This window comes from Vanrija albida, assembly GCF_041260175.1.
Source record: "Vanrija albida strain AlHP1 chromosome Unknown contig_6, whole genome shotgun sequence".
In the NCBI taxonomy this organism is placed as follows: domain Eukaryota; kingdom Fungi; phylum Basidiomycota; class Tremellomycetes; order Trichosporonales; family Trichosporonaceae; genus Vanrija; species Vanrija albida.
The window spans coordinates 2,095,441-2,119,173 of record NW_027191425.1 but is presented as its reverse complement, the minus strand read 5'-3'; the positions used below and the strand labels follow the sequence as shown (position 1 = coordinate 2,119,173).

The window sequence follows — 23,733 nt, the reverse complement described above, 5'->3', positions numbered from 1 at the left end:
GCTTTACACGTTGTATGCATGTATTGGAGCTGCGTTGGGCTGGGGCTGGCAGTGCTGTACCGCAGAGCACTACGACTGTAAGCAAGTTTGGGCCGTACTCGACAGCCTCGTTGTCGTCGCTGCCGCCACGCTCGCCTGACTGATGAACAAGGTGCATGGATGGCTACAATCCTACTATACAACGACATTACATCTAGATCAACGACGAGGTCGACGACAGTCCAACGCTCGCCTCTACGCGCCTGAGGCGCGCGCGCATCTCCTCTACCCGGCCCTTTGCCTCGTCGGCCCTACGCGCCGCGTCCTCGGCGACCCGCCTCGCCTCGTGGGCGTTGCGCGCGGCGTCCTCTGCCTCACGCACCAACCGCTCAGCCTCACCCACCCGGCGCTCGTGAACGCGGCGCAGGGCCACGACGTCGAGGTCGCCATACCCCCGCGCCGCGACCTTGGGCGCGACCACGCTGCCCGTGCTCGCCTCCGAGTCGCGGCGCGTCGTGCTGGGCGCCGACGTGGTCGACGCCGTTGAGTCAGACCGCGCACGGCCGAGCGCGCGCGCGAACGGGTGCGAGGCCGGCAACGGGCCGGTATTGGCCGGCGGGAGGGCCGACGCCGTCGCCTCAAACGCCACGGGCGGGGGCGTGCTGCTCGCCACCTGCGGCTCGGGGATACGCGCGCGCTGCGGCGCCGGCTTGGGCGGGACTGGCGGGGCCGGCGAGGCTGCGCGCAGCGGCGCATCCCCCGCGCGGGGGGTCAGGTCGTGCAGCAGCTCGACACGCGGCGTCAGGTCCGTCAGCTCGCCAAAGTCGAGCTGGAGGCGCTGTGTGAGGTCCGGGACGAGGTGGAGCCTCGGCGTGAGGTCGGGTATTGGCTCTGCCTGGGTGACGTCGCGCGGGGTCAGGTCCGGGATCGAGCCGCGCCGCGGGAAGAGGAGCAGGTTGTCAATGTACCCGCGCTCTGGCTTGTCCTTTCTCAGCGGGGGCGTGGGCGGGCGGGGAGGGGCAGGGGGCGTCGGGAGCGTCGCGACCGAGGGCGTGGGCGGGGTGATGCTCGGCGTCGAGGGGGACGTGGACGGGGTCGAGGACGGCATGGAGAGATCAGGCGAGTGCGAGTGCGCTACTGAGGCCGAGGACGTGGACGTCGACGAGGCCGAGGCGAGCAGCGCGCGGCCGGCCGAGCGGCCTATCGACAGCGGGGGGACCGGCGGGAAGGCCGCGGCCGTCGGGAGCGAGGTGCGCGTGTGCCGGGGGGTCGGCTCGAACGGGGGCAGCGGCGGCGGCCTGTACGCCGTTGCTGGGGGGGAGGGCCGCTTGGGAGTCGCGTGCACGCTCGGCACGGCGGGGACCGGGCCGGGCGAGGGGCCGCACGCGAGCGGGGACGAGTGGCGCGAGTCCCACGACGGGGAGGGGGACCACTCTGCGTGCGAGCTGCTCGAGCTCGGGAGGGGCGGGGCGTTTGGGAACGCATAAGAGCTCGGCGGGGACGGGCTGACCGGCGTCGAGGGGGTAGAGTGCTGTCGTGACGCGCTGGGCCGCGCGAGCACCGCCGGCGCGGCGCCGGGAGGGAGGAGGCACGGCGCGCCGACCTTCTGCGACCCGTGCTCGGCGAACACGGTCGAGTCGGGCAGGCCGAACTCGTCGCGCACGGCGATGAAGGCGTGCTCGAAGCGCCGCTCCTCAAACTCCATGACGCGCTCGATCGCGTCCAGCCGCCGGCCCATCTCGTGCGGCGTTGAGCGCGCGAGCCGCGGCGCGATGTATGCGCGGAGCACGCCGGCGGCGTAGCTGTGGTGTGAGCTGCTGGACTTTGTCGAGAGGCGCAGCGCAGGCTTACTTGAGATTTCTTGGCCTCCCAGGATGCGGCTCGGTCAGCGCGGCGATGACGCTCGCCGTGCTGCTCGCCACCGAGGTCGGGCTGGGGCGCGGGGACGCCGGCATAGGCGGTGGTGGCGGGGGCGGGATCACGGCCTCGCCCAGCGCCGGGAGCTGGTACGTCTCGCGCACGAAGGTGAACACGGCCTCGTACTTGTTGAGCCCGATCTTGTCGCCAGTCAGCAGCTGCCTCGGGCGACACAAACAGCACGCACCGAAGACTGCACCTCGTCCAGGCTGTACGCGACGTCGACGCGCGTGCGGCCCCTCCGCATGCGCTCGTACACCCACCCGCGGATGAGCTTTGTCGCGAGGCTTGGGTCAGCTGGCAGCCCAAGGGGAAGCGGCTCACTCGTCGCTCGGGGCGGCACTGCCGTCCTGCAGCGCGGCAACGAGGCCGCTGACGCTCGACGGCATGCTGTTGCGGGTCGGGCTGCTGTATGCTGCTGGTGCTAGATGTATAGATCAAGTGGGAGGACAGAGCATCACAACGACAGATAGACGACGTCCGTCTTGAGCAGGTTTGTCGCGTCGCTCGTCTGTTGCCACCGTCTTGCCCGTTTCGTCCTCGCGGTTTTCGCTGCGTCTACATGCGTCGGATGCGGACAGCGTGCGCCTGCCCGACCGACTGCCTGGCCAAGCATTATTGCGCGCTCCTGGCTGTCCGATGCAGCACGCAGCCCATTTGTTACGTGTTGTTGGGCCAGAGATGACGGCAAGCAGTTGCCCAAAACGCTCGAAAAGTGTCAAAACAAGGGGGTTGGGCTCCCCGAGGCAGGGGGGGAGGAGGCGAGGTGCCACTGCCACGCGAGGAGCGTTTGAGAGCGGCCTCCGGGAGCTCCTGGTGCTGGTAACGCCGGGGATGTAGGTTCTGGGGCCGGTGCGACGGCCTGTATGCATACCGCAGCGCACGCGACAGTCGTCAAGGTCTTCGCCACGCTCTTGCAGTCGGACGAGTCGAGCCGGACGCGTTGTTGTTGCCGTCGCGTGGCAGATTGTTGACCGAGCAACAGCGGCAGGATTCTATCAATCAACCCTGGCGAGCGTCGATCGCGTCTTCCGAGGCCTTTGCAAGTCGCCGCAGCCGCATGCCTAGCCGCGTGGATAATAGCCGCGCTGTAGCGCTGTAGCCAGTCGTGAGGTGCCCACGCGATGGCCACGCGTTGCGCATAAAGCTCGCGGCTTCCGGCTTCCGGCTTGCGGCTCGACGAGCTGAGCTCTTCGCTGGGCAGCAAAGCCGAGGCGTGAGGAGACGGCCTTCTCGCCAGTCGCCGAACCTCGACCTCGCTCACCGTGGCCGTCCCGTCGAGAATGAGAGAAGAGTACAACGACAAGTCAACACGATACGCGCTCGCAATGTCGGTCCAGCACGCGCCCAACACGCGTCGCACCCCGCCCCACCGCCCACGCACCCACCGCCGAACTGACAGCCCGTGCCTCTTGTCCCCGATAGACTCTCCCCGCCGGCCCGGCGGGCTCGGCGAGCTTCGGCCGCGCGCGGGAGGCACTCCGCTAACAATCCAGCAGCGTGTGGAGCGGACCAAGTCGTGTAGGAATGCGACCTGCAGCAATCGGAGCGGATCATCGTCGTGCAGGAATGCGACGGGGAGCGGTCCTGGCACGGAGGCAGGGTGTGGCTGTTGTCGGAGTCACGACGAGCCGCTACTACGGCGCCGGCGCCGGCGCCGAGCAGGCTGAGTCCAGCAGTCTGAATCACTCGCACCCCCTCCGCGTGCTCCTTCTCCCCACCACGCATAACCTTCGCCCCCGTCGCCCACCCCGCACCACACGTCAGCACGCGTGCATTCCGAGACATGGCGCTCGGAGTGCTGCGGTGCTGCCGTAAGGTTCGTAAAGGGGGTAATGTTCTTTCTGGCGGGACGTGATGGCGCCCACTGCCGCGTGCCATCGCGTGCGGTGCGAGTGAGCAGTGAGCGTCCTCTAGAGTTGAGTTCCGCGAGCATGTTCTCTGGTTCTGCGTGCACGCCGCGGCGGCGCCTCTCACCTTCTGTGACTGCCCGACAGCTTGTTTGGACGCCTCGTCCAACTCTATCCCGCCGTGGCGTTGTCGTCGTGTCGCGTGTCGCCAGCAACAAAGCCGCAGCGTACTCCCCCTCGTGATTAACGCAGTTCAGTTCCTCGCAGCCCCTCCCCCCTTGCCTGTCTCACATCGCGGACCTGGCCTCGCCAACACCAGCCCATCCATCGAGTCAAGGGGGGAGGACGGCACAAAAGCATATGCTTGGCTTCCCGCTGTGTCGGGGACGCCAAACCTTCATCACGTTCCGGCCTCGGCCGTTTACCAGAGGCCAGAGGTTTCTGGTTACCCCAGGAACGACTACCGCTCACTGCCGCCGCGGCTGGCGAGACGCCTCTCTTACACGCACCCCTGCGTCTCCTGGCGTCTCCTGGCGTCTCCTGGTGCTTGTCCCGTGCCGCCGACGTCGTAAGCTGCTCATCGGCGGCAATGGACAAGTGAGGCACTGGCGGAAAGCTTGGTAGGACCTTGGTAGGACATTCAGGCAAAGTACTAGACAAAGGTGGCTCCGGCCAAGCCTCCGAGACACTGCGCGTCATCCTACACGTTTGCTTGACTCCTCTCCTCACCCCCTCAATGCCACCTACCCGGCCACTTGAGCATGCTCACAGGCACCCGTGACATGCAGCATAATCCCCGTTCCTGTCCCCCCGTCACTCCCCCCTCCCCTACCTCCCTCCCTCCTGTACCTCCTCCCCCGCCCGCTCCTCCCCCTCGTCCTCGACACACTGTCCCACCCCGCCCTACGCGTGTTACAGCAGCGCCCACTCCCTCGGCAGCACCCGCAGGCATTGGAATCACCTCAGCTCAATGGGCCATAGCGTAAGTGTGACACCAGGAGATAATGTCGAGCCGGCGTGCCTTCACTTGCTGGCCCGACAGCATTCCACCCTCCCCCAGTGGGCCGCTCGCCTGGCCTACGACTCGTACTGGAACTGACCGGCCAGGACAGGGGCAGGGCTCTGTGGCAGGGGTTGGTGAGAGTCAGAATGAACTCGGGGCACGCGGCGTACGAGAGCGACAGTGTCAATCAAGGTTAGACGCGCCGCGGCAGAGTCCGTCCACAACAAAGAGGAGTGTGTTGTCTGTCCAAGGAACCTCCTCTGCTTCTCCTGCGAAGGCGACTCGGCAGCGGCGACAGGTGCCCAGTAGCCCAGCCAGTTGTCTGTCTGTCCAGCTTGCGACTCTTAGCCCCACCTCTCAACACCATCGTCTTGTTGTTCTTCATTCACTGTCAACGACGATAGCAACGCCAACGTCGACGCCACCAAGTCGGCTACGGGCGCCTCGCAACCTCACCCAAGTCGCAAGTCGCTACCCCGCACCATGACCGCGACCCACCTCTCGAGACCAATGACACCCGAGGCCGGCCGGCTCTCGCCGTCGACGACGCGGCCGTCCTCCGGGCACCCGTTCCTCAACACGCCGCGCACCCCGTCGTCGAAGCGCACGACGCTCCACGACGAGATTGACACGGACGTCGGCCACGCCACCACGGCACACAACGCCCTGCCCTCCTCCGTGTCCATGTACCCGGCCGTCATGGGCGACGCCGGCGTGACCGAGGCGAGCAGGGCCGAGAGCACGACGCGACTCAATGCCGACGCCGCCAGCGTGCACAGCACGTCGCACTCGTTCGCGTCGTCCCGCGTCCTCCCACCACACCCCTTCTCGGCGCCCTTCTCCGACATGGTGGCATCCCAGATTCCCGGCAGCTCTGCCGCCGTCCCCCCGCTCCCACCCATGCCCGCTGACATTGTGCGACGCGTCTCGATGCGCGACCAGGCCGCGCGGCTCAAGTACAGCGTGAGCGAGGCGACTGAGAAGCTGCGCTCGACCTCGCTCGAGGAAGGTACGACCGAGGAAGGCTCGGTCGACAACATGCCCCCTACGCCACCGTCCCCGACCCCTTCCAAACCGGAGGGCTTCGCGCCAGCGTCCTGGGCAGACGTGGTGAACCGCCACACGAGCCTCAAGCTCGCCGACCCACCCACGCGCCCGTCGCACAAGATCCGCAGAGTCCGCCCCCGGAGCGTCCTTGGCTCGGATGTGGCGAGCTCCAACGCCAGCCCGGTGCGCAGTCTCGCGCCCGCGCCGTCGTTCAAGCGCCGCTCGCTCCGCATTCAGCGCATCCTCGTGCCTGGGCCTGGGCGACCTGGCGTCCCGCTGCCGGGGTGCGACGCCAACGTCGACAAGGACCTGCCGCCAACGCCGCACACGGCGAGCACGATCTGCAGCCCTGGCACCGCGCGCTGGATGGGCGCGGCGGCCATGGCGTCGACAATGTCCCTCGCTGCGTGGGACGAGGACATGCCGCCGGCGTCGGCGCCGCCAGACGTCCCAGAGCACCCGGTTCGCAGAGCGCCGCCACCAGCAGCAAGGTCCGTGGACGCGCTCCACCCGTTGCTTGTCGCCACGCGCCCGAAGGACAAGCGCAACAGCAAGCATAGCAAACATAGAAGAACGCTGTCCAACCCCCTCTCGGCCAAGTTCCAGGGGGCGGAGAGCTGGTCGGAGAGCGGGCACACGTTCGGGCACGGCGCGGTCGACGGCGACGCCTCGCTGCGCCGGAGGTCCAATTCGATGTCGCAGGCGGTGGCGTCGTACGCGGCCAAGATGCGCGAGGGTGCCAAGACGCCCACCTCGCCGACTCAGCGCAGCATGGCCGACGCGTTCACGGCGCTCTCCCTTGGTTCGGACACGGGCAACGCCGACAACCTCGCGAGCAGCCTCGGCGGCGGGATCGGCGACACGCTCGACCGCGCGCGCGCGCTGCAGGACTCGCTCGACAAGCGCACGAGCATCACCCAGGCCAGCATGGAGGAGCCGGGTGCCGCCAAGCGCACGATCACGCGCTCAAAGTCCACTGGCACGCTGAGAGAACGCACCCGCAAGCTGCGCACCCACAAGTCGCTGAAGATGCTTGTTCCCGCGGGGATGAAGAAGCGCAAGGGTGCCACCGAGCTTCCGCCACTACCCTCTGATGCTACCCCTACGAATCTCACCCCAACTCTTCCGCAGCGCTCCGCGTCGCTGCCAGAGCGCGACACCGACTCGGAGGAGGGCGACATCGGACTGTGCACCCAGCACACTCCGCCCACGGGCCGCACGTACTGCGACGCCGACGAGCCATTCTTCCCGTCCAAGCCAGTGCGCCTCTCACTGCTCAACCCGCCCGAGCCGGCCGAGGATGAGACGTTCAGCGTCTACCGTCACCCATCAGACCGCCGCCTGCTGGAAGCGGCGACGCAGTTTGTCATCGACGAGCAGGGCAACCCTCTGCCGTTTGACTCGCTCTTCCCCGCCGAGAAGAAGGACGACGACAAGACCAAGCGCACCCACCGCCTCAGCATCAGCGAGAGCCTCCCTCCCCGCACCCTCGTCTTCTTCCTCCGCTCGCTATGGTGCGGTTTCTGTCAGGACTACACGTCGCAGAGCATCAACAAGCTCAACCCGCAGGTGATGGCCGCCCTCAACGTCAAGGTCGTGGTCATCTGCAACTCAAACTACAAGATGATCCATCGCTACCGCGACCTGTTCAAGTGCCCGTTCCCGTTCTACTCGGACGAGAGCTCGCGGCTCTACCAGCTCTTCGGCATGGTGCACAACAAGATGCTCCTGTCGGTGCCGTTCCGTAAGGCGCCCGGCCTGCGCGAGGAGTACAACCGTGGCACGCCCGGGGGTCAGATGCTGCGCTCGTTCAAGAACCTCACCCTGCATCTCAACAACGCCAACCCGGGCAACCTGCTGCAGATGGGCGGCGAGTTTGTCCTCGGCCCAGACTACACGTGCGAGTTTGCTCACCGCATGACGCTGTACTCGAACCACCTGGAAGCGCGCGAGGTGCTCGGCCGCGTGGTAGACGACGAGACGTTCAAGGACGCCGAGCGCCGCGTACTGCGCAAGGAGCAGGCGGTTCTCCAGCGCGTCGCGGGCGCCACCGCCCCAGAGGACGTCGCGCAGTGGCGCACCTCGCGCATGGCCGAGCTCGAGCGCATGAAGACCAAGCGCCTGCAGCGGCGCGGCCCGAGCCCCTACCTCCCCGGCCCGACCGACGTCGACTCGTACGCGGCCGGCGCGGCGGGGTGGGAGTCGTACGTGGCCACGATGGCGACCTCGCAGCGGAGCTTTGCGCAGCTTGCGAGCTCGTCGGGCGCGCACCTCGCGTCCCTGAGCTCGGCGCCGCTCGCCGGCCGCTCGTCGACCACGCTCCGGACCGAGGCGATCGAGCTCAACACGGTGGCGACGCACTCGACCCTCGCGCCCCACGAGCCCCTCGGCACACCGTTCTCGTGCCACACGCTGTCTGACCTCCCGGAGAGCATGTGCTCGGACTCGTCGTGTGCCGAGGCCGAGGACGTGGTCACGCCCCCGCAGGCGACGCGCGCGTCGACCGGCACCGTCGCCATGCTGTGGTACGACCCCGAGGGGATGTCGGGCGACATTGGCGACAGGAAGAGCCACGTCTCGGTGCGCTCGCTCGAGGAGAAGAAGGCGGGCAGCGGCGGCGGCGGCGGCAGTGGCGGCGCCACGCCGCGCGCGAGCAGCCTCAACGTCGCGACAAATGGCGTGCCCCGCGCCAGCCAGGTCGGCATGGCCATGTAGGCGGCTGCTGGCGGCTGCTGGCTCTGCCAGTCTATAATTTCACGACCATCACGCTGTATCATGACACTTTCGCTCATACCAGGTGCATAGCCATCGTTAGTAACCCATTATATGACTGACTACCCCGTGCGAGTGGGGGCGAGGAGGTGTTAGTCGGTCTCGGTCTCGGGCAGGGCCTCGCCGCGGGCGGAGTCGTACTGGGCGTCACGGGCTCGGCGCGGGAGTCCCTGTCGCGCGGCACGGCCCTACTAGCGTCGGAGCATATCTCGGAGTGTTCCAGCCTCCGGGGGTGTGTGAGTCTCCGGCGCCAGGGGCGGCAGGTACCTTCCGGCGGGGATGTGTCGGCGCTGCAGCCGTTGTGTCGGGGCGAGCGACGCGGCGGCGTAGCTGCAGCCCATCGCGTCACAAGCCATCCCAAGTCCATACAACGTCTACGGCCGATACCAGAAATCTACAGAAAGTACAACCCCTCCCCTCCGCGCCCGCTCAGCGCGCGCCAAACGCCGCCGCCATGGCCTCCTCCATCTCCCTCACCCTCCGCTGCAGCGCGTCCCTCTCCTCTGCGGCGCGGCGCGCGTTCTCCTCGGCCTCCAGGCGCGCCGCCTCGAGCAGCTGCACGCGGTCCGCGAGCTCTGCGCGGGCCTGGGCGACGGCGGCGCGGGCGATCTCCGAGGTCGTGCGGGGCGGCGGAGGGGGGCGGAGGGCAGAGGCCAGCGAGTCGGCAGCCTCGTCCGCCGGCGTCTCGGGCGCCGACGACGCGCCGCTGCTCTCCTCGCTCACTTCACTCTGCCCACTCTCCCCACTCTGCGCGCTCACCCGCCGCTCGTAGGGCGGCGGCGGGGCCTGCGCCGCCGCCACCTCGCCCGCGCGTCCCCTCTCCAAGCCCACCATGGCGGGGCAAGCGCGCTCCCTCAGCGCGGGGATGTGCCTCGCGCCGGGGGGCAGCGCGCGGATGAGCAGCGCGCGGCTGGCGCCCAGGCTGAACTCTTCCCTTATGGACAGGAACTGCGCCGCAAACTGGGGCGACTGGGCGTGAGCTTTGTCTGGAGGGCACACCTACCCGCCACTCGATGTACTCGAGCTTGTTGCTGATGTGTGCGCGCGTGCGCCCGCGCCGGCGCTTGCTGGAGACGTAGGCGCGGATCATGGCCTCGGCGTGTTGCGGCGTGCTCGCTGCCGGCGCTGCGAGCTGCTTGAGGAGCGAGTCGGCTGAGATGATGTGGCCGGCAGCCTGAAGTTAGGATAGGATGGAGGAGCCGACTCACGACTGGCACCGCACCGCCGTTCCCGCCTGCTGCGATCGCGCCCCCGAAGCTCGTATGCGCGGGCGCCTCGTACTCGTACACTAGGACCATGGTGAGTGTGCGTTTGAGAGAGGCGAGGGCGTGCATGCTCTTACTTGTGTGCGATCCGGCGCGCCAAGACATGGCGGCCAAGACAAAAGATCCAGCTGGCGCGGTGTGGTGGAGCGGCCGGGGGGGTGGAGCAGCTCGTGTCTATATGCGGATGTCCGGCGCCGCTGTACCCCCGCAGCCATGCCCTGCGGCGTGTCGTGTGCGCACCGCCGCTGCCATCTATCACATGCATGCATCGTCCCCGACGTCGGCGAGTAAAAGGAGCAGGAGTCAGGCAACTCGACGCCTCAACGCCGCCAAGCCGGCCCCGCGCCAAGCCTCTCGGCACATGTCGCGCCGCCACTGCCACGGCCAGGCCAGGCCTATCTCGTACACGTGCAGCCCGCCTGCGCCGCCTGTGCCGCCTCAAGCTGGGCCGCGAGCGCGGCGCACCGCTCCTCGCAGGCGAGGTACTTGTCCACGGCGGCGCGGCGCGCGTCCTCGGTCTCGCGGAGCTCTGCTAGCAGGCGCGCGACGCTCGTCCCGGCCCCCTCCGCCGCTGGCACTGGCGGCGGCGGTGACGGCAGCGGCGGGGACGGAACGGCGTCAGCGTACCCCGGCGGCGGGCGCTGGTCTGCCTGCCGCTTGCGGATCGCCTCGAGCGTCTTGCTCGCCTGCTCTAGTATCCCGCGGCGCCTGAGTGCCTCCGAGCTCCCGATCGAGAGCTCCTCGCGCACGGAGAGAAAGGCAGGCGCGAGCGACGGGTCGATCTGGCCATCAGCAAGGCGAGTTGTGGCCGCACCCACCCGCTGCTCCATGTACTCGAGCTCGGAGATGACGCGGTGCGCCGTGACGTGCGCCTCGAGCCGTGCGCCGACGTGCTTGCGCAGCAGTGTCTCTGCGCGCCTTGGGGGGGTCAACGCCGCCGAGGCTGGGCCACTTCACTTACAGCGGGCCGACGGCGCCGGAATCGAGCTTGCGCAGCAGCGCGAGGCCGACGGGCGAGTCAACGTCTGAGAGGTAGTACTGGTCGTTGCTGCTCGCGTAGGCCATGGTGAGTGAGGAGGAGGGAGGTGCAGCCCGCCGTTGTTTATAACGCGGCGCCGAGTCGCGTGCCGCCATCACCGCTTTGCGAAACATCCAGGAACGGCGCGCATCGCCACTGCCGCCGACCCGAGCCGACACCGACTGCTCAACGTCATGCATATGCTACTGCTATCACTACTCCTCGTCCCTCGCCAGGAGGGAGAGGTTGTCCAGCGCCGGCAAGCTCGGGAGGAGCAGGCTCGGCGCCGGCTTGCGGCGGAGCGAGCGCGGCGGCTTTGGCGGGGGTGCCGCCACGCTGCCAAACACGTCGGCGGCGACGTCGGCGTCGAACTCGCCGGCGTCGGCGTCACTCCACGCATTGTACATTTGCCCAGCGGCGAGCGTCTTGCGCCGGGCATTCTCGTCCCCCTCAAGCGCCGCGGGCCACGCCGCGCGGCCCGCGACGACGGCCTCAAGCCTGCGCACCTGCGCCTCGAGGCGCTCCCTCTCGTCCTCGGCCTCGGCGCGCGCCTCCTCAGCCGCGCACCACGCCGCCTCGGCCGTGCGCCGCGCTGCCTCGCTCTCGACCAGGCGGCGCTCGTACGTCCGCGCGGCGCGCTTCGCCCTGCGGTACTTGCGCTCGTCTGTCGCCGCGTCCGTCGCCTGGACGTAGGATGGCGGCGCGAACGCGAGCCCCGCCCCGTCGTCGAAGTGCGGCGCGGGGTCGTCGGCCTCGAGGTGGTTCAGGGAGCCACTCCTTGCCATGGCCCGCAGCGTCGCCGGGCTGCGCTGCTGCCCCCGGATCGAGGCGACGCTCGAGTATCCGAGGATGTACTCGTCCCTAATGGACGCGAACGCGCCAGTCAGGTGCGCGAGCCCGTCGAGCGTGATGAGGTCGTGCTCGATCGCCTTGAGCTTGTCGACGACCAGCGCCGCGGATTTCACCCGCCCAAGCTTGTAGCTGATGTAGCTGCGCAGCACGGCGACGGGGTACTGCGGGCGGTCGTACGCCTCGTCTGCGTGCAGCGCCGCCTTGACGTCTTGCGAAGTGAACATTGGCGGGACCTGGGCGTCAGCTCGCGCCACAAGCCCCACTTACATAGGAGCACCACACGTAGTCGTCGTCGATGTAAGTGTACGGCCAGGGCGGGTGGCCCTCGAGCGCGCGCTGGAGGGGCGCGACGAGGCCGCGGAGCCCGCTCTCGCGGCGGCGGTCGCGGGGAGAGGCAGTGCTCGACTCTGCGAGCGGCGCGCGCGTCGGCGTCTGGGGCGTCTGCGGGGCCGGCGTCGAGCGCCCGGACAGCGGCGAGCCGAGGAGCGAGCGCCGAAAGCTCGGCGGCGGCGTGCTCGGCTCGGGACTGTTGCCGATCAGAGCGGCGAGCGAGGGCGCGTGCGACGCCGAGGCCGAGGCCGGCGCAGCCCGCTCCTCCGCGAGCGCGCCGAGGCTGTTGAAGCTCCGCATGCCGCTGCCGTGCGCGGCGAAGCTCGCGCCCCTCGCCGGCGGGGGGAGCGACTGTGGCCGCGTACGGGGCTGGGGCGTGCGCTGCGAGGTCGTCGTGTAGCTCATGGTCGATGGCGCTCGCTCACGGGACAGCGGGCGGGCTGGCATATGTATGCAACGAGGAGTTGACGGCTGCCAGCTGCCAGCTGCTGCTGCCCGTCGCTGTCCACTCCTCCCCTCTCCCCTCATCGCTCGCACCGGACAACCGACCAGACCAGACCCCACAGGCCACTGGCCCACGCCCACCCATGTGAATGCCAAAGACGGCCGGCGGGAATGAAACGCGGGTACGGCGCGGGAGGGCGGCAGCGTCCCCATATTCCAGCGGCGGGGGGCTAGGGATGGCGAAGGGAGGGTCACGCCACAAAGGTCGGGGGTGGGCGAGGGTGGGCCTCGACGCGGCGAGCTCGACACGTCCTGGACCCCCTCGACCTCGCCCAGCTCCTGACCCTCGTCGTTCCTGCGACCGCGACATTCGGTGACAATGAGCCCTAGCTACGCGACGCGTAGCGCGGCACGTCACTCACGACCCACCTGAGACGCCGTGACGGTATATTAACGCGACCGACCGACGCTGCCGACCGCGGCTGCCCCTTGCAGTAGTGCAGCAGCATACATTGCGTCGATCCCATCCCGGCCCGGCCTACTGCTCGCCGCTGCCGCCGCCGTCGTCGTCGTGACACCCGCCGCGACACGACCTCCTGCGCTCCTGGCGTTGCGGGATGCGGAAGGGGCCGAGGGGGAGCGAGGTCGGGGGTGCCGGTTTCGCGTTTCGCCAGTGAGCAACCGGCGGTACAGACACATGCCGAGTGGAGTGCGCTGCGGCTCTGCAGCGCTGCGTCTCTGCAATGCTCCTCTACGTCTCCAACCTCGCAACGGTGCGGCGACGTGGCGAGTACTCATTGCGCCGCGACGACCGCGTCCGTCGCGCCAGTCGCGTCCGTCGCGTCGGTTGGGCCTTGTCGGCGTCCCCGGCCATCTCCAGCACCACACAGTTCATATCTTCCTACAGCCTGCTACAACCACCACCTACACCCTACCACTTCTCCTTCCACGGGCGCAGGTCCAGCTCCTGCGTCCACGCCGTCGGACGCTGGTTAATCAGGTCAACGTACACCTGGGCAATGTCCTCCGGGTCGAGGCGGGTACCCGGCTCGCCGGCCTCGCCCCAGCGCTCGCGGACGCGCGGGATGTCGATAACGCCGTCGATGATGACGTTGGCGACGTGGATGCCCTGCGGCGCAAACTCGCGCGACAGGCTCTGCGAGAGCGAGCGGCGGGCAAAGACGGCAGGCGAGACGACCGAGAAGCGCGCGCCGCCGCGCCACGCGCCGGTCGCGCTCGAGAAGAGGAGCGTGCCCTTGGGGAAAGAGTCGTTGGCGAGGAAGGCGCGGATGATGGCCTGGGAGAAGTCCCACGCGCCGGCGCTGCGAGCGTCAGCGACCGAGCGAAGCGAGGGAGCATAGCGAGAGCACACCACCGCCGAAGCCGGCCTTCCACTTACACAGCACTCAAACTCGTCGCAAAGTCCTCGGCCGAGTGGTCCAAAAAGCTGCCGGGACGCATCTGCGCGCTGGCGTGCACGATGCCGACGTCGACCGTCGCGTTGGGCCACTTCTCGCGCCCGGCGGCAATCGCGGCGGCGATGGAGGCCGCGGTGCCGTCGTACGTCGCCGCCACGAGGGCCTCGGGCGGCGTGTCGAGCTTGAGGGCCGGGAGCGAGGCCGGGAGCGAGCGCGAGAGGAGGACGAGGTGGTGCGTCTTTGCGAGGGCGCGGCTGGGCGATGGTTAGCGAGTGGGCGGGTGGCGGGGGGATGGGTGCGAGATGGGAGGAGGGGAGGGGGGAGGGGGGTAGGAAGAGGAGCCCACACCCACGCAATGTTCGCGCCCGTGCCCGGGCCGGCGCCCCAGATGACGGCGATGCGCTCTGCTGCTGCTGTTGCCATGGTGAGTAGATGGATGTCGAGGTGGGAGCCGGCGAGGTGTCTCAGAGCTGGGCTATATACCTCACCGCGCCTGTCGAGCACGTCAGCCGTCGCCTCGGCTCGTCGCCGCGCAGTGGACAACCTCCACCCCGCTCGTTGCTTTGTCATGCTCTGCGTCATGCTGCCCACGCCATAACCGAGCACTTGCCGAACCACGCTGATGCATGCAATACTCATCCTACAACACGTCGTCGTCTACATACGTACATGCGCTCGGCTACCGTGACAGCGCTTTGAGAAATGCCTGCTCGCGCGCCTTGCCCTTTGCGTCGAGGCCGAGGTTGAGCGGCAGCGGCGTCGACGGGCCCGGCGCAGTCGGCAGAGGTCTCGCCGGCTGCTCTACAGGCCTAACCTGCTGCTCTAATGGTCTCTGCTGCTCCAGCGGCGGGCTGTCAATCCAACCCCCGGGCACGTTGGGTCCCGGCGTAGGCGGCTCGAACCCTCTCATCGTCGTCCCTGGGAGGTTGGGCGATCGAGGCGGCGGCAGCGGCGGCACCTTGCGCGTCGACGGTGCGCGGCCGGGATGCGAGGGTGGTGGGAGGATTGGCGCCGATGTCACTGGCTGTGGGAGCGGCGGCTTTGGTCTTGTGTCCGGGTGCGATGGGGGCGGGGGCGGCAGTGCCGGCGAGATGGAGGGTGGCGGCGCCGAGAGTGGTGGGGCCGAAGGTGTCGGGGCAGAAGGCGGGGGTGCGCTGATGACTGGCTGGGCTGTAGGTCGCGGAGGCAGCGGCGGCGACACCATTGGCGGGGCCGTCCCCATCTGCAGCGGTGGCGACGCCATCGGCGGCAGGTGCGTCGGTGGCAGCTGCGGCGAGACCATCGCGGGCAGCGAGGCGTGCTGCAGCGGAGGCGACACGTACGGATGCGACGTCGGCATCGTCGACGTCCCGTGCGGCTGGGGCATCGGCATCGTCATCGGCATGGGTGGTGGTGACGGTTCGGGCACGTAGCTCGTCCCTGGGCGTGCAGGGATCGGCGGCGGAGACGCGCCGTTCGCCGTCGGCCTAGGGGGTATGGCCGGGCGCATCCAACTCGACTGCAAGCGCGGCTGCATCGGCGCGTCGGGGAGGTCGATGGCCGAGGGGGGCGGGCGAGGTGGCGGCGGGGGCGGCTGTGTCTCCGGCGCGGTCACATACACAGTTGGCGAGACGGGCTCGGACGTGCGTCTGCTCCATGTCGACACGGAGGACGACTGCCGTGACAGGTGGTCAGACGGCGCTGCCGGCGCCGTCGTTTGTCTACTCGGCATGGGGTGCTCGCTGCTGGCCCGGGGTCCCGGGCTCGTGACGACGCGGCTTGACCCAGCGCTCGCAGTCGCCACAGCAGGCGGCGAGGACGTGGCCTCGCGCTCGCGCTCGTACCGCTCCCGACTCGCCTCCTCGGCGATAATCTTGAGCTGGAGCTCGCGCTCCTCGGCGCGCTCTTCGCGTCGGCGCAGCTCCTCCTCTCGCCGTGCGAGCTCGGTCGCGCGCTCTTCACGCTTGCGTAACTCGTCCTCGCGCCGCTCGAGCTCGGCTTCCCGGCGGGCAGCTTCTGCTCGGCGCTCCTCTTCCTGCCTCACACGCTCAGCTTCCCGCCGCTGATCCTCTGCCGCCCGCTCCTCTTCTCGTCGGGCGAGCTCTGCCTCCCGCCGCGCAGCCTCCTGCTCTCGCCGGCGCGACGCCTCGAGCAGTGCAAGCGACTCGAGCTCGGCTCGCGCAGACGCCACTGCGGCCGCCTCCAGAGTCCCACTGGCGTGGCGCACTGACGTCGGAGATGTCGCTACCGCCGGTGGCGAAGACGCGAGCTGGGACACTGACAGCCGGTGCTGCCGCGAGGGCGACGTAGCCCGCGCATCATTCGAAGCCGAACGGGGTGGGATCTGGACGGGCGCAGAAGACAGGATCGATGCCGGGCGTGCCGGTCGCCCCTCGTCTGTCGGGTCGACCATGGCATACGCGGGTGGCAAGTCTGTGACAATGTCTGTCGAGCGGCGGCGGACGCGGGGGCGTTCAGCAGCGGGAGGCTCGGGGACGGCAGGGGGCTGTGTGGGTGTCGGTGCTGGCTGGTGAGATGAGCCTGGCGTGGGGCTGGCCGTCGGGCCAGTGCTCGCTGTCGCCACCGTCGCGACCGGCGCCGGCTCAGCGACCTGCAGGGAAACAGGCAAGATATTGCCGTTCCGCCTCGGCCACGAGCCAGTCCGCGTCGGCGCGGACGACGGGCGAAAGTCCTCAGGTCTGCTGGGCACGGCGAGGCTCTGCGTGACGCCAGACCCGCTCGCTGCCGGGGGAGCTGCTGTCGGCGCTGGCTGGGCCGGCTGTGCCGGCGCCGGCGCCGGGGGGATCATGAATGGGGTAACGCGCAGCTCTGACGCGCCGCCGCGCAGGCCGAGCGTGTCGCGCACCTTGCCAAACGACTCGGCATAGTACCTCGGTAGCTGGCGTCAGTCAGCGTGCCCGGGTTGCCCACCCACCCTCTGCTCAAGCGCGTCGAGTTTCGCGTTCACCTCGTCATCCGATCGGCCCTTGAACCGGCCACGTTTCGCGCGTCCGTAGCTCAACAGCACGGCCTCGGCGTACAGAGGGTCAAAGGGCGCGGGCGGGGCGAGCGCCTCGATCGCGTCGTCCGACGTGCTGATGCTCGAGGGCTGGGGTCAGCGGCGTCGACGGCAGCGGCGCTCACGTTTGGCCGGGTGCGGAGGTCGCCGGGACGCGTCTGCGCGATGCCCGACGCACGCCCGAACAGGCTGCGGTCGTGCGATACCTGCATGTGCTGCAGCGGCGGTCTGGGCGGCAAAAGGGCGGCGGGGGGGAAGGCGACGCTGTGGGGCCGCTGGTGCAGTGCTGCGTGGGGCGGCGGGGCGGCGACGATGACCGTCGCCGTGCCGGGCTGGGGCTGGGGCAGCGGCGGCGAGGGGACAAAGACGCCGGGGTGATTCAAGGGAGGCCGCATGCTTGAACCGGGTGTCCACGAGGACATGGCGCGGGGGGAGGGGTGCGGGATGCCAGCTTGATGGATATGATGCAGTTGGGAGAGGGAGAGATGAGAGAGTCGAGAGAGTTGTCCGGGGCCTGGCCCAGAGTGGGTTTTTGTTGTTCACTGATTTCTCCTGCCGTTTGAACTCGACGGAGTCATGCCCGCAATGGTGGCGACGGCGTCGACTGACTGCTGATGCTGCTGCTGCCGCTGCTGCTATATATTGTACATGACATGCTTGTACACAATGACTGTCGCCGTCGTCGTCTGCTCAACGCCCGCCCAGTGCACAGGATATCTGGCGGCGTGTCATGACGTCGACGCCACCACCCCCGCCGTTGACGACGCCGACGCCCGACGCCCGCCACCCGACACTGCATCGACAACCGCCTTGTCCGGCGCGCTCTCCGACGCACATGGGCTATACAGACCGACCATGGCGATACTCGTGCCCACTGATGCTCGCAAGACATCGTGGCCACCCACCCTACCCCCGAGGAAGGTGATTCGCCACCACCACCTCCTCCTCCTCCTCTTCCTACCCCCTTCCCCCTTCCCCCTGCCCCCCCCTCCCCCTGCCCCCTCCACCAGGCTCTGCTCCCTCGCACCGCTCTATCCCAGTGGGTGCATCGGCGGGCTTGGCGTCGCGATCTGCGCCGCGACATATGGGCTCGGCAGCGGGCTGAGCTGCGGCGGGATCGGGCTGAGCTGCGGCGAGCGGAGGGGCTCAAGCCGGCCCGAGAGAGAGGGCGAGAGGTGTGCGGCTAGGCGCGGGCTCTGGCGCGGGCTTCGCGCCGTCGACGTGCCGGGCATCGAGTGGTGGTGGGTCGGTTTTGCAGAGATGGCCGATACGGGCAGCGCAGGCATGGCGTAGAAGTGGGGGCGGGGCTGCGGTGTCGCCGACGCGGGCGGGCGCACGGCGGCGGGTTGGGTCGTCGTCGGCGTCGGCGGGGCGGGCGGCGCGGGTGCGAGGCTCCCGGGAGGCTGCGTGGGAGCTGTCGCTGGGCGGCGGGAGATGCTCGCCGACGCGGGCGGCAGCGGGGCTATTGGCGAGGGCAGGGGCGGGGCGATGCTCGGCGCGGCGCTCGCCAGCGTTGTGGGCAGGGTGGGCGGCTGCTGGCTCATTGTTGTTGATGGAGAGAGGGAGGAGTGGAGACGAGTTGTCGTTGTCGTTGTCGACGTCGTCGGCATGTCCGAAGCACTTCTTGGCCCTCGCTCGGTCGGTCGTGTGAGTCGCCGGGGGGAGGGTAAATGTCGTCACTTACACCTCCTCACCCTGCCAGGCTCCAATACATTGACTTGCCCTTGCTGCGGCCTGCATGCATGCCACAGGGATGTGCAGCCGCCCTATGCAGACAGGCAGCATGCCCCGCCGTTCTGCATCGCCGTCGCCCGAGACGCAGGGTGCATGCCCGCCACTGCCGTCAGCGACTCAGCCACCGCAGGCGGCCCCGCGCCCTCACGACGCCGCCTCTGCAACGATTCATGGCGGCTACTGGGCAGCAAATGCTGCGCGGTGTCTGCTACGCGTCGCGTGATATCCAATGCACCCGACTAACACTGCTAATGGCTGCTGGCCGCTCGCACCGTCGTAGCCATCGCCCCGTCGCAGCTCACTTCCAGCGCCGCAGCGCTCACCAACTCGCTCCTGCTCCTCCTTGCCCTAGCGACGAGGCTGCGCAGCCCGTCGTCCTACCCAGCGGCGGAAAACCTTGACAACCTCCAGCCCATCATGCACTAACACCTCGTCCTCGGTGCGACGAGCACCCGCGCGGCATTGAGCCACTCGCCGCGTCGCCGAGACCTCGCCAAGCAATTCCCACCCGCCGTAGAGGTGGGGACGCTCTCTCGTGCTCGGCGTCCACGAGGTACGCCGCCAGCCAAGGGCCGAGGTACGGCTACGGCCAGCCCAGCCTGGCTCGCGCTGCAGGTGTACCCTCCTCCTCGAGCGCTGAGACGGGCGGCGGCGTTCCGGGAATGGGGCCGGCGGGCTGGCGGGCTAGGGAGCGGGGTCGCGCGCCGTGCGTGGGGGGCGCTGGGGGGCCGGGGTGCACGCGGCGACGGCGGCGGCTGGGCCAGGCTGGGCGCGCGCCAAGGCCGTCTCGGTCGCTGGGTCGAGTGGCAGCGGCGGCACGGGCTTCCGCCGACCCTTCTCAGGCCGCCGCCCCCTCGGGTCGGGGTCGCCCAGCTGCAGCGGGGACGGCGAGCGCTGCAGGGCGAGCCGGACGCGCTCGAGCTTGAGCGAGTGGGTTGCCGAGTACGTCTCGGCGACGTGGTGCCCGTGGGCCGGTGTTGGGGCCGGCGTGTGGCTCGCGGGGCCGGCGTAGATGTCTATCGCGGGGCCGGCGTAGATGTCTACAGGTGGGGGGTACGCCTGCTGGGCGGGGCCGGTATGCGCGTGTATCGGCGGGGCGCATGCCTGTGTCGGTGCCGGTGCGGCCTGCCGCTCGGGGTAGTAGTGGAGCGGCGCCGGCGGGTAGTACAGCTGCGGCAGCGGCGCCGGCGAGGGGTAGTATTGCTGAGGCACCGGGGCCAGAGCCGGCGGATATGGCTGCGGCTGGTCGTCGCGGGCGTCCTTGCGCCACGCCTTGAAGCGTCTCATTGCGGCGTCACCGCGTCGGCGGTGGTGAGCTCGGCATGAGTGTTGGGCACGAGCGAGTTGGCAAGATGAGCTCGAGTCAGTGTCGCGGCATGAACGTGTCTCAGCTGGCGGTCGCGGATATTGCGGAACGCGGCCATGATGAGACCTGTGCCTGGCGGCAGCGGCAGCGGCCTTCGATGGCCACAGCCGCGCCATGAGGCATCGGCAGAGCTCGCCGTAGCCATACGTTCGGTACCACATATGTGGTGTATGCAAGCTGATGCACAAGGCAGTCGCGTCGCCGCTGCAGCCTAACGAGGCCCCACGCCAAGCAGCGCAGCCCGCAGCAACTCGGGGGCCACATGAGGCCACATGGGCCACCCTGCCGTCACCACCCAGGCGGGCATAGAACGCGTGAACTTGGTGTGGTTGTCTCCACTCGTTCCCATGTGCGTTGCGTTGGAGTCTGATGGCGCCGTTGCGTTGGAACCTGTTGACGCTCGTGCTGGCGCTGCTCGTGCGAGTTCCAGGCTTCGGCGCTGCAACGACCGCCCGCCCGACAATCGTGCCGAGGAATGAGCGCGGCCCACTCCACTCGGTCGGTCGGGTCGGCCATCACAGCCTCGGGCAGCGGGGAATAACACGACACACATGAATAGAGTCCTCTATGTCTACAACGGTGCTACATGCTGGGGGTGGGGGTGGGATACAACGAAACGGATATGAACGGTAGACCCGAGCCGCGGCTAGCTGGCTAGCTGGACACGGGGAGCAGGTCCTTGCCAGTGCTCTCAAATTCGGCCGTGCCGCGCCTGCTTCCGGGCGGCGAGAGGCCCTCCTCGCCCTCCCGCTCGACAATGTACGTGAGCACGGGCGAGATGCCGAGGTCGTGCTCGGTGCGGATGGTGGCGAACGCGTGCGCGCAGCACCGGAGCTGGCCGTCAGCGCTGTCAGAGGCAACCACCTACCCGGTTGAGGATCAGCACCTCGCGCTCGACATACGCGACCCGCTTGCGTATTGTCTCGCGGTCGAGCCCCTCGGACTGCTTGGACCACACGTACGCGTTGACGACTGCGACCGCGTACCTGGCGCGTTAGGGGGGAGAGGACGCGGGCGACCTACTCTACGTCCAGCGGTCTCTGGGCCAGCGCGGCACACACATCTGCTCCGTGCCGGATGGGCGGGGTCTGCAGCGCCTGTCAGTGACGCTGTTCGCGATCCCCTCGCGGCGCCGCCCCAACTCACCGTCGGCAAGCTGCTCTCCCGCCGCCAGTTGTCGATCTCGAAGAACTTGACGCTCCAGGCTTCCTCCTTGTCGTCGAATGACATGGTCGTGAGCAGGCCGACCTCGTCCTCTGTCATGTCATCCAGGCGTGGGGTAAGGTGTGGGTGTGGGGTGTGGCGAGAGAAAACACGGAGGGAGGGTTGGCGATGGAGTGTGGGTTGTCGATTATTAAAGACAATACAACGTTGTCCTGGCCTCGTATTGTCGGTACGAGCCCCACGCTCGCTCCGTTGCCTCGGTAATTGTGTCCCAGCGTCAGAGAGTGGGTACCATATGCTCGCTGCAGCTCGGGTGCTTGGCCAACAAAGACCAAAATAGGGCGGCGGCAGGCACTCCCCCTCGTCTCTGCCACTCCATGCGGTCAGGACACGCGCCTCGACAGATGGGTTGCTGGGTGCGGTGTCTCGCTCCACAACAATGGACTGGGTGTGCGAACAGCCGAGGCACGGTGCATGCTGGCACGAGCTGCTGCTGCCGCTTCGGAAGCGCTTGCTTCCAGGCCTGGCTAGTGGCTAGTGGTTGAGTGGAGCCGGCCAGTGCCGCAGCGGGCTGGCCACACTCGCTACGCCGACGGAATCTGCCTGCATTCGTGTTTTGCCATCCGCGCGTGGGCAGCCGCTCGTGCCGATGCTGCCGATCCGGCACGCCGCAGAACTAGGTCGTCGGAAGCGCATGCTGCGCAGGAAGACGGCGGAAGACGGCGGCGTACATCGTCGTCACTCGCGACGTCATGGTTCCCGCCCACGACGGAGAAACACCGGAACGCGTGCGGTCGCTTGCAATGAGCTCCACAGTGCGGTGTTTACTCTTGCAATCACATTGTCCTCGCCATCCGTGGGGCCGGCGTGCCTGTGGTGAAGAATGGACACTGTATCTCACGCAGCAGGCTCTGAGCCTGTGCACCTCTGTGGCGGGCCAAACACCGTGCCGCATTCCAGAGGCTCGTGTTCCAGGCCACTGCAGCACAATGCGTTAGAACGGCGATACTGGATATCGCAACGCTCAACGAATCAACGATACGCGCGTGTTGCTTGACCCATGTGGGGCTGCACCTGGCCATGTCCACGCCGCCGACGCCGCTCCCGCCGCTAATGCAGCCACTGCGTCATGGTCTGGATGGAGTCCGAAAAGGCGGAGTCGAGGCAAGCGTGCCACTTGCGCCACTTTTCAGCCACGGGCGCTTCCGGAAATCGCCGAAACCACTTGCCCTATGGCTCAGTTGGCTAGCGCGTGGAGCTGTTATTCTTCTATGACAACTCCGAGGTCCACGGTTCGAGCCCGTGTGGGGCAGTATTTCGGCTTTTTGGGTGTCACTGTCATTATCGCATAACATCGGTCCAGAGCTACAACGATTGCAACAACAACAACTATGCCCCCTCCCGCATCGCCTGCTCAGCGATGAGCACGGCCAGCTGCGACTCAAGCGCCCGTCGGTGCTCCTTCTCCTCCTCGTACCCCCGCTCGAGGTCCCTCACCCGCGACTCGAGCCGCGCAACGAGACCGACGAGCGTGCGCACCTGGTCCACAAGCGGCGTCCCCGGCGCGGCGGCGTCCACGGCCTGGGTGTAAGCCGGGGGCACGTGTTCCCCCTGCTGCCTGGTGACTGCCAAGCCCGGCCGCGCCGGCTGGCCCGGGGCGACGGGGTAGTCCTGGCTCTCGTGCCGCCTCGCAGGGCCCTGCTCCGCGCGCCGTTTGCGCTCCCGCTCCTCCAGTGCAGCGAGCACGCTCGACCGCCCGAGCCCTCGCTCGCGCCGAACCTGCGCGAACGCGTCGGCCGTGTACGCCAGCTACGTGGTCAGCGACGCAGCGCCCAACTCACGCCCACACCCACTCACCCCGCCCACGAGCACGACCTGCGTCTCGACGGCCAGCAGCTTGTCGGCCACCTCGGGCGCGCTCTTGCGCCCACTGTCGGCCTTGTAGTCGACATAGCTCCGGATGACGGCGAGCGCAAAGCTGGGGTCAGCGGCCGGGGGGAGCTCATCTCACTCGAGGTATACTGCCTCCTCTTTGCTAAGCCACCACTCGACCTCGCTCGCGAAGCGCAGGACAGGCACCTGCTGTTAGCGGGCCCGCATGCCACCGCTTACCTGGCCCGCGCGCCGACAGCCCACGGCGTCGGTGAACGCGTACGCGTGCGCGGCGGGGTTCGTGTCCTGCGGCGCGACGATGTACTTGCCCAGGTGGAACGGCTCGCTGCGCCTGGTGGGGGTTGGTCCTATGGCCATGGTGGGTTGTGGCATCGTGGGAGGGGCGTGCTGCTTCTTGTGGGCGAACGCCTGGGACGGTGATGACTGCTGAACGAGGGGCTGGCGGCGACTTGCCGAGATGCCGGGTTTGCGATGGGCCCGACCAGGACAGATGGCCTAGGGACACTCCGCTCACGGACGTCGAGCTCATCGGTCACCTGTCGGGTCTGTGAACTTGGGGCTCGGCAATGTATGGTGGGTGCTGTCGTGTTGTGCACGGGTTGTGGCACCGTGTCACCGGTGCCCAAGTGAGAGGCCGACTCGGTGAGCGCCACCGGCCCATCCCCACTTGTCGCCACCGCGTT

General features: G+C 68.4%; 11 protein-coding genes and 1 non-coding gene across 12 annotated transcripts; 2 read left to right on the top strand and 10 right to left on the bottom strand.

Moving 5' to 3' along the window:
* Positions 1-193: 193 nt before the first annotated feature.
* On the bottom strand, positions 194-2,285 carry Q8F55_008232 (uncharacterized protein; the record flags this gene model as incomplete). Its single annotated transcript, XM_069356630.1, has 4 exons — positions 194-1,781; positions 1,831-2,036; positions 2,084-2,183; positions 2,221-2,285. The coding sequence occupies 4 exons, from the start codon at positions 2,283-2,285 to the stop codon at positions 194-196; spliced, it is 1,959 nt and encodes a 652-aa protein (XP_069206471.1).
* Positions 2,286-5,232: 2,947 nt separating this feature from the next.
* On the top strand, positions 5,233-8,511 carry Q8F55_008231 (uncharacterized protein; the record flags this gene model as incomplete). The annotated part of the gene is made up of 1 exon (XM_069356629.1): positions 5,233-8,511. The coding sequence occupies one exon, from the start codon at positions 5,233-5,235 to the stop codon at positions 8,509-8,511; it is 3,279 nt and encodes a 1,092-aa protein (XP_069206470.1).
* A 486-nt stretch (positions 8,512-8,997) lies between these two features.
* On the bottom strand, positions 8,998-9,866 carry Q8F55_008230 (uncharacterized protein; the record flags this gene model as incomplete). Its single annotated transcript, XM_069356628.1, has 3 exons — positions 8,998-9,528; positions 9,572-9,742; positions 9,777-9,866. The coding sequence occupies 3 exons, from the start codon at positions 9,864-9,866 to the stop codon at positions 8,998-9,000; spliced, it is 792 nt and encodes a 263-aa protein (XP_069206469.1).
* A 362-nt stretch (positions 9,867-10,228) lies between these two features.
* Positions 10,229-10,898, bottom strand: Q8F55_008229 (uncharacterized protein; the record flags this gene model as incomplete). The annotated part of the gene is made up of 2 exons (XM_069356627.1): positions 10,229-10,751; positions 10,795-10,898. 2 exons carry the CDS (start codon positions 10,896-10,898, stop codon positions 10,229-10,231), a joined length of 627 nt encoding a protein of 208 aa, XP_069206468.1.
* Positions 10,899-11,066: 168 nt separating this feature from the next.
* On the bottom strand, positions 11,067-12,438 carry Q8F55_008228 (uncharacterized protein; the record flags this gene model as incomplete). The annotated part of the gene is made up of 2 exons (XM_069356626.1): positions 11,067-11,936; positions 11,971-12,438. 2 exons carry the CDS (start codon positions 12,436-12,438, stop codon positions 11,067-11,069), a joined length of 1,338 nt encoding a protein of 445 aa, XP_069206467.1.
* Positions 12,439-13,408: 970 nt separating this feature from the next.
* On the bottom strand, positions 13,409-14,318 carry Q8F55_008227 (uncharacterized protein; the record flags this gene model as incomplete). Its single annotated transcript, XM_069356625.1, has 3 exons — positions 13,409-13,799; positions 13,877-14,149; positions 14,248-14,318. The coding sequence occupies 3 exons, from the start codon at positions 14,316-14,318 to the stop codon at positions 13,409-13,411; spliced, it is 735 nt and encodes a 244-aa protein (XP_069206466.1).
* A 256-nt stretch (positions 14,319-14,574) lies between these two features.
* Q8F55_008226 (uncharacterized protein) lies at positions 14,575-17,315 on the bottom strand (the record flags this gene model as incomplete). Its single annotated transcript, XM_069356624.1, has 3 exons — positions 14,575-16,773; positions 16,810-16,969; positions 17,308-17,315. The coding sequence occupies 3 exons, from the start codon at positions 17,313-17,315 to the stop codon at positions 14,575-14,577; spliced, it is 2,367 nt and encodes a 788-aa protein (XP_069206465.1).
* A 609-nt stretch (positions 17,316-17,924) lies between these two features.
* Positions 17,925-18,437, bottom strand: Q8F55_008225 (uncharacterized protein; the record flags this gene model as incomplete). Its single annotated transcript, XM_069356623.1, has 1 exon — positions 17,925-18,437. The coding sequence occupies one exon, from the start codon at positions 18,435-18,437 to the stop codon at positions 17,925-17,927; it is 513 nt and encodes a 170-aa protein (XP_069206464.1).
* An 874-nt stretch (positions 18,438-19,311) lies between these two features.
* Positions 19,312-19,914, bottom strand: Q8F55_008224 (uncharacterized protein; the record flags this gene model as incomplete). Its single annotated transcript, XM_069356622.1, has 1 exon — positions 19,312-19,914. One exon carries the CDS (start codon positions 19,912-19,914, stop codon positions 19,312-19,314), a length of 603 nt encoding a protein of 200 aa, XP_069206463.1.
* Positions 19,915-20,647: 733 nt separating this feature from the next.
* On the bottom strand, positions 20,648-21,256 carry Q8F55_008223 (uncharacterized protein; the record flags this gene model as incomplete). Its single annotated transcript, XM_069356621.1, has 4 exons — positions 20,648-20,827; positions 20,862-20,979; positions 21,017-21,081; positions 21,140-21,256. 4 exons carry the CDS (start codon positions 21,254-21,256, stop codon positions 20,648-20,650), a joined length of 480 nt encoding a protein of 159 aa, XP_069206462.1.
* A 1,127-nt stretch (positions 21,257-22,383) lies between these two features.
* Positions 22,384-22,470, top strand: Q8F55_008222. The gene has a single exon. It is a non-coding gene; the product is annotated as a tRNA-Asn (tRNA).
* A 76-nt stretch (positions 22,471-22,546) lies between these two features.
* Q8F55_008221 (uncharacterized protein) lies at positions 22,547-23,407 on the bottom strand (the record flags this gene model as incomplete). The annotated part of the gene is made up of 4 exons (XM_069356620.1): positions 22,547-22,966; positions 23,015-23,135; positions 23,169-23,236; positions 23,270-23,407. The coding sequence occupies 4 exons, from the start codon at positions 23,405-23,407 to the stop codon at positions 22,547-22,549; spliced, it is 747 nt and encodes a 248-aa protein (XP_069206461.1).
* Between the last annotated feature and the right edge of the window lie 326 nt (positions 23,408-23,733).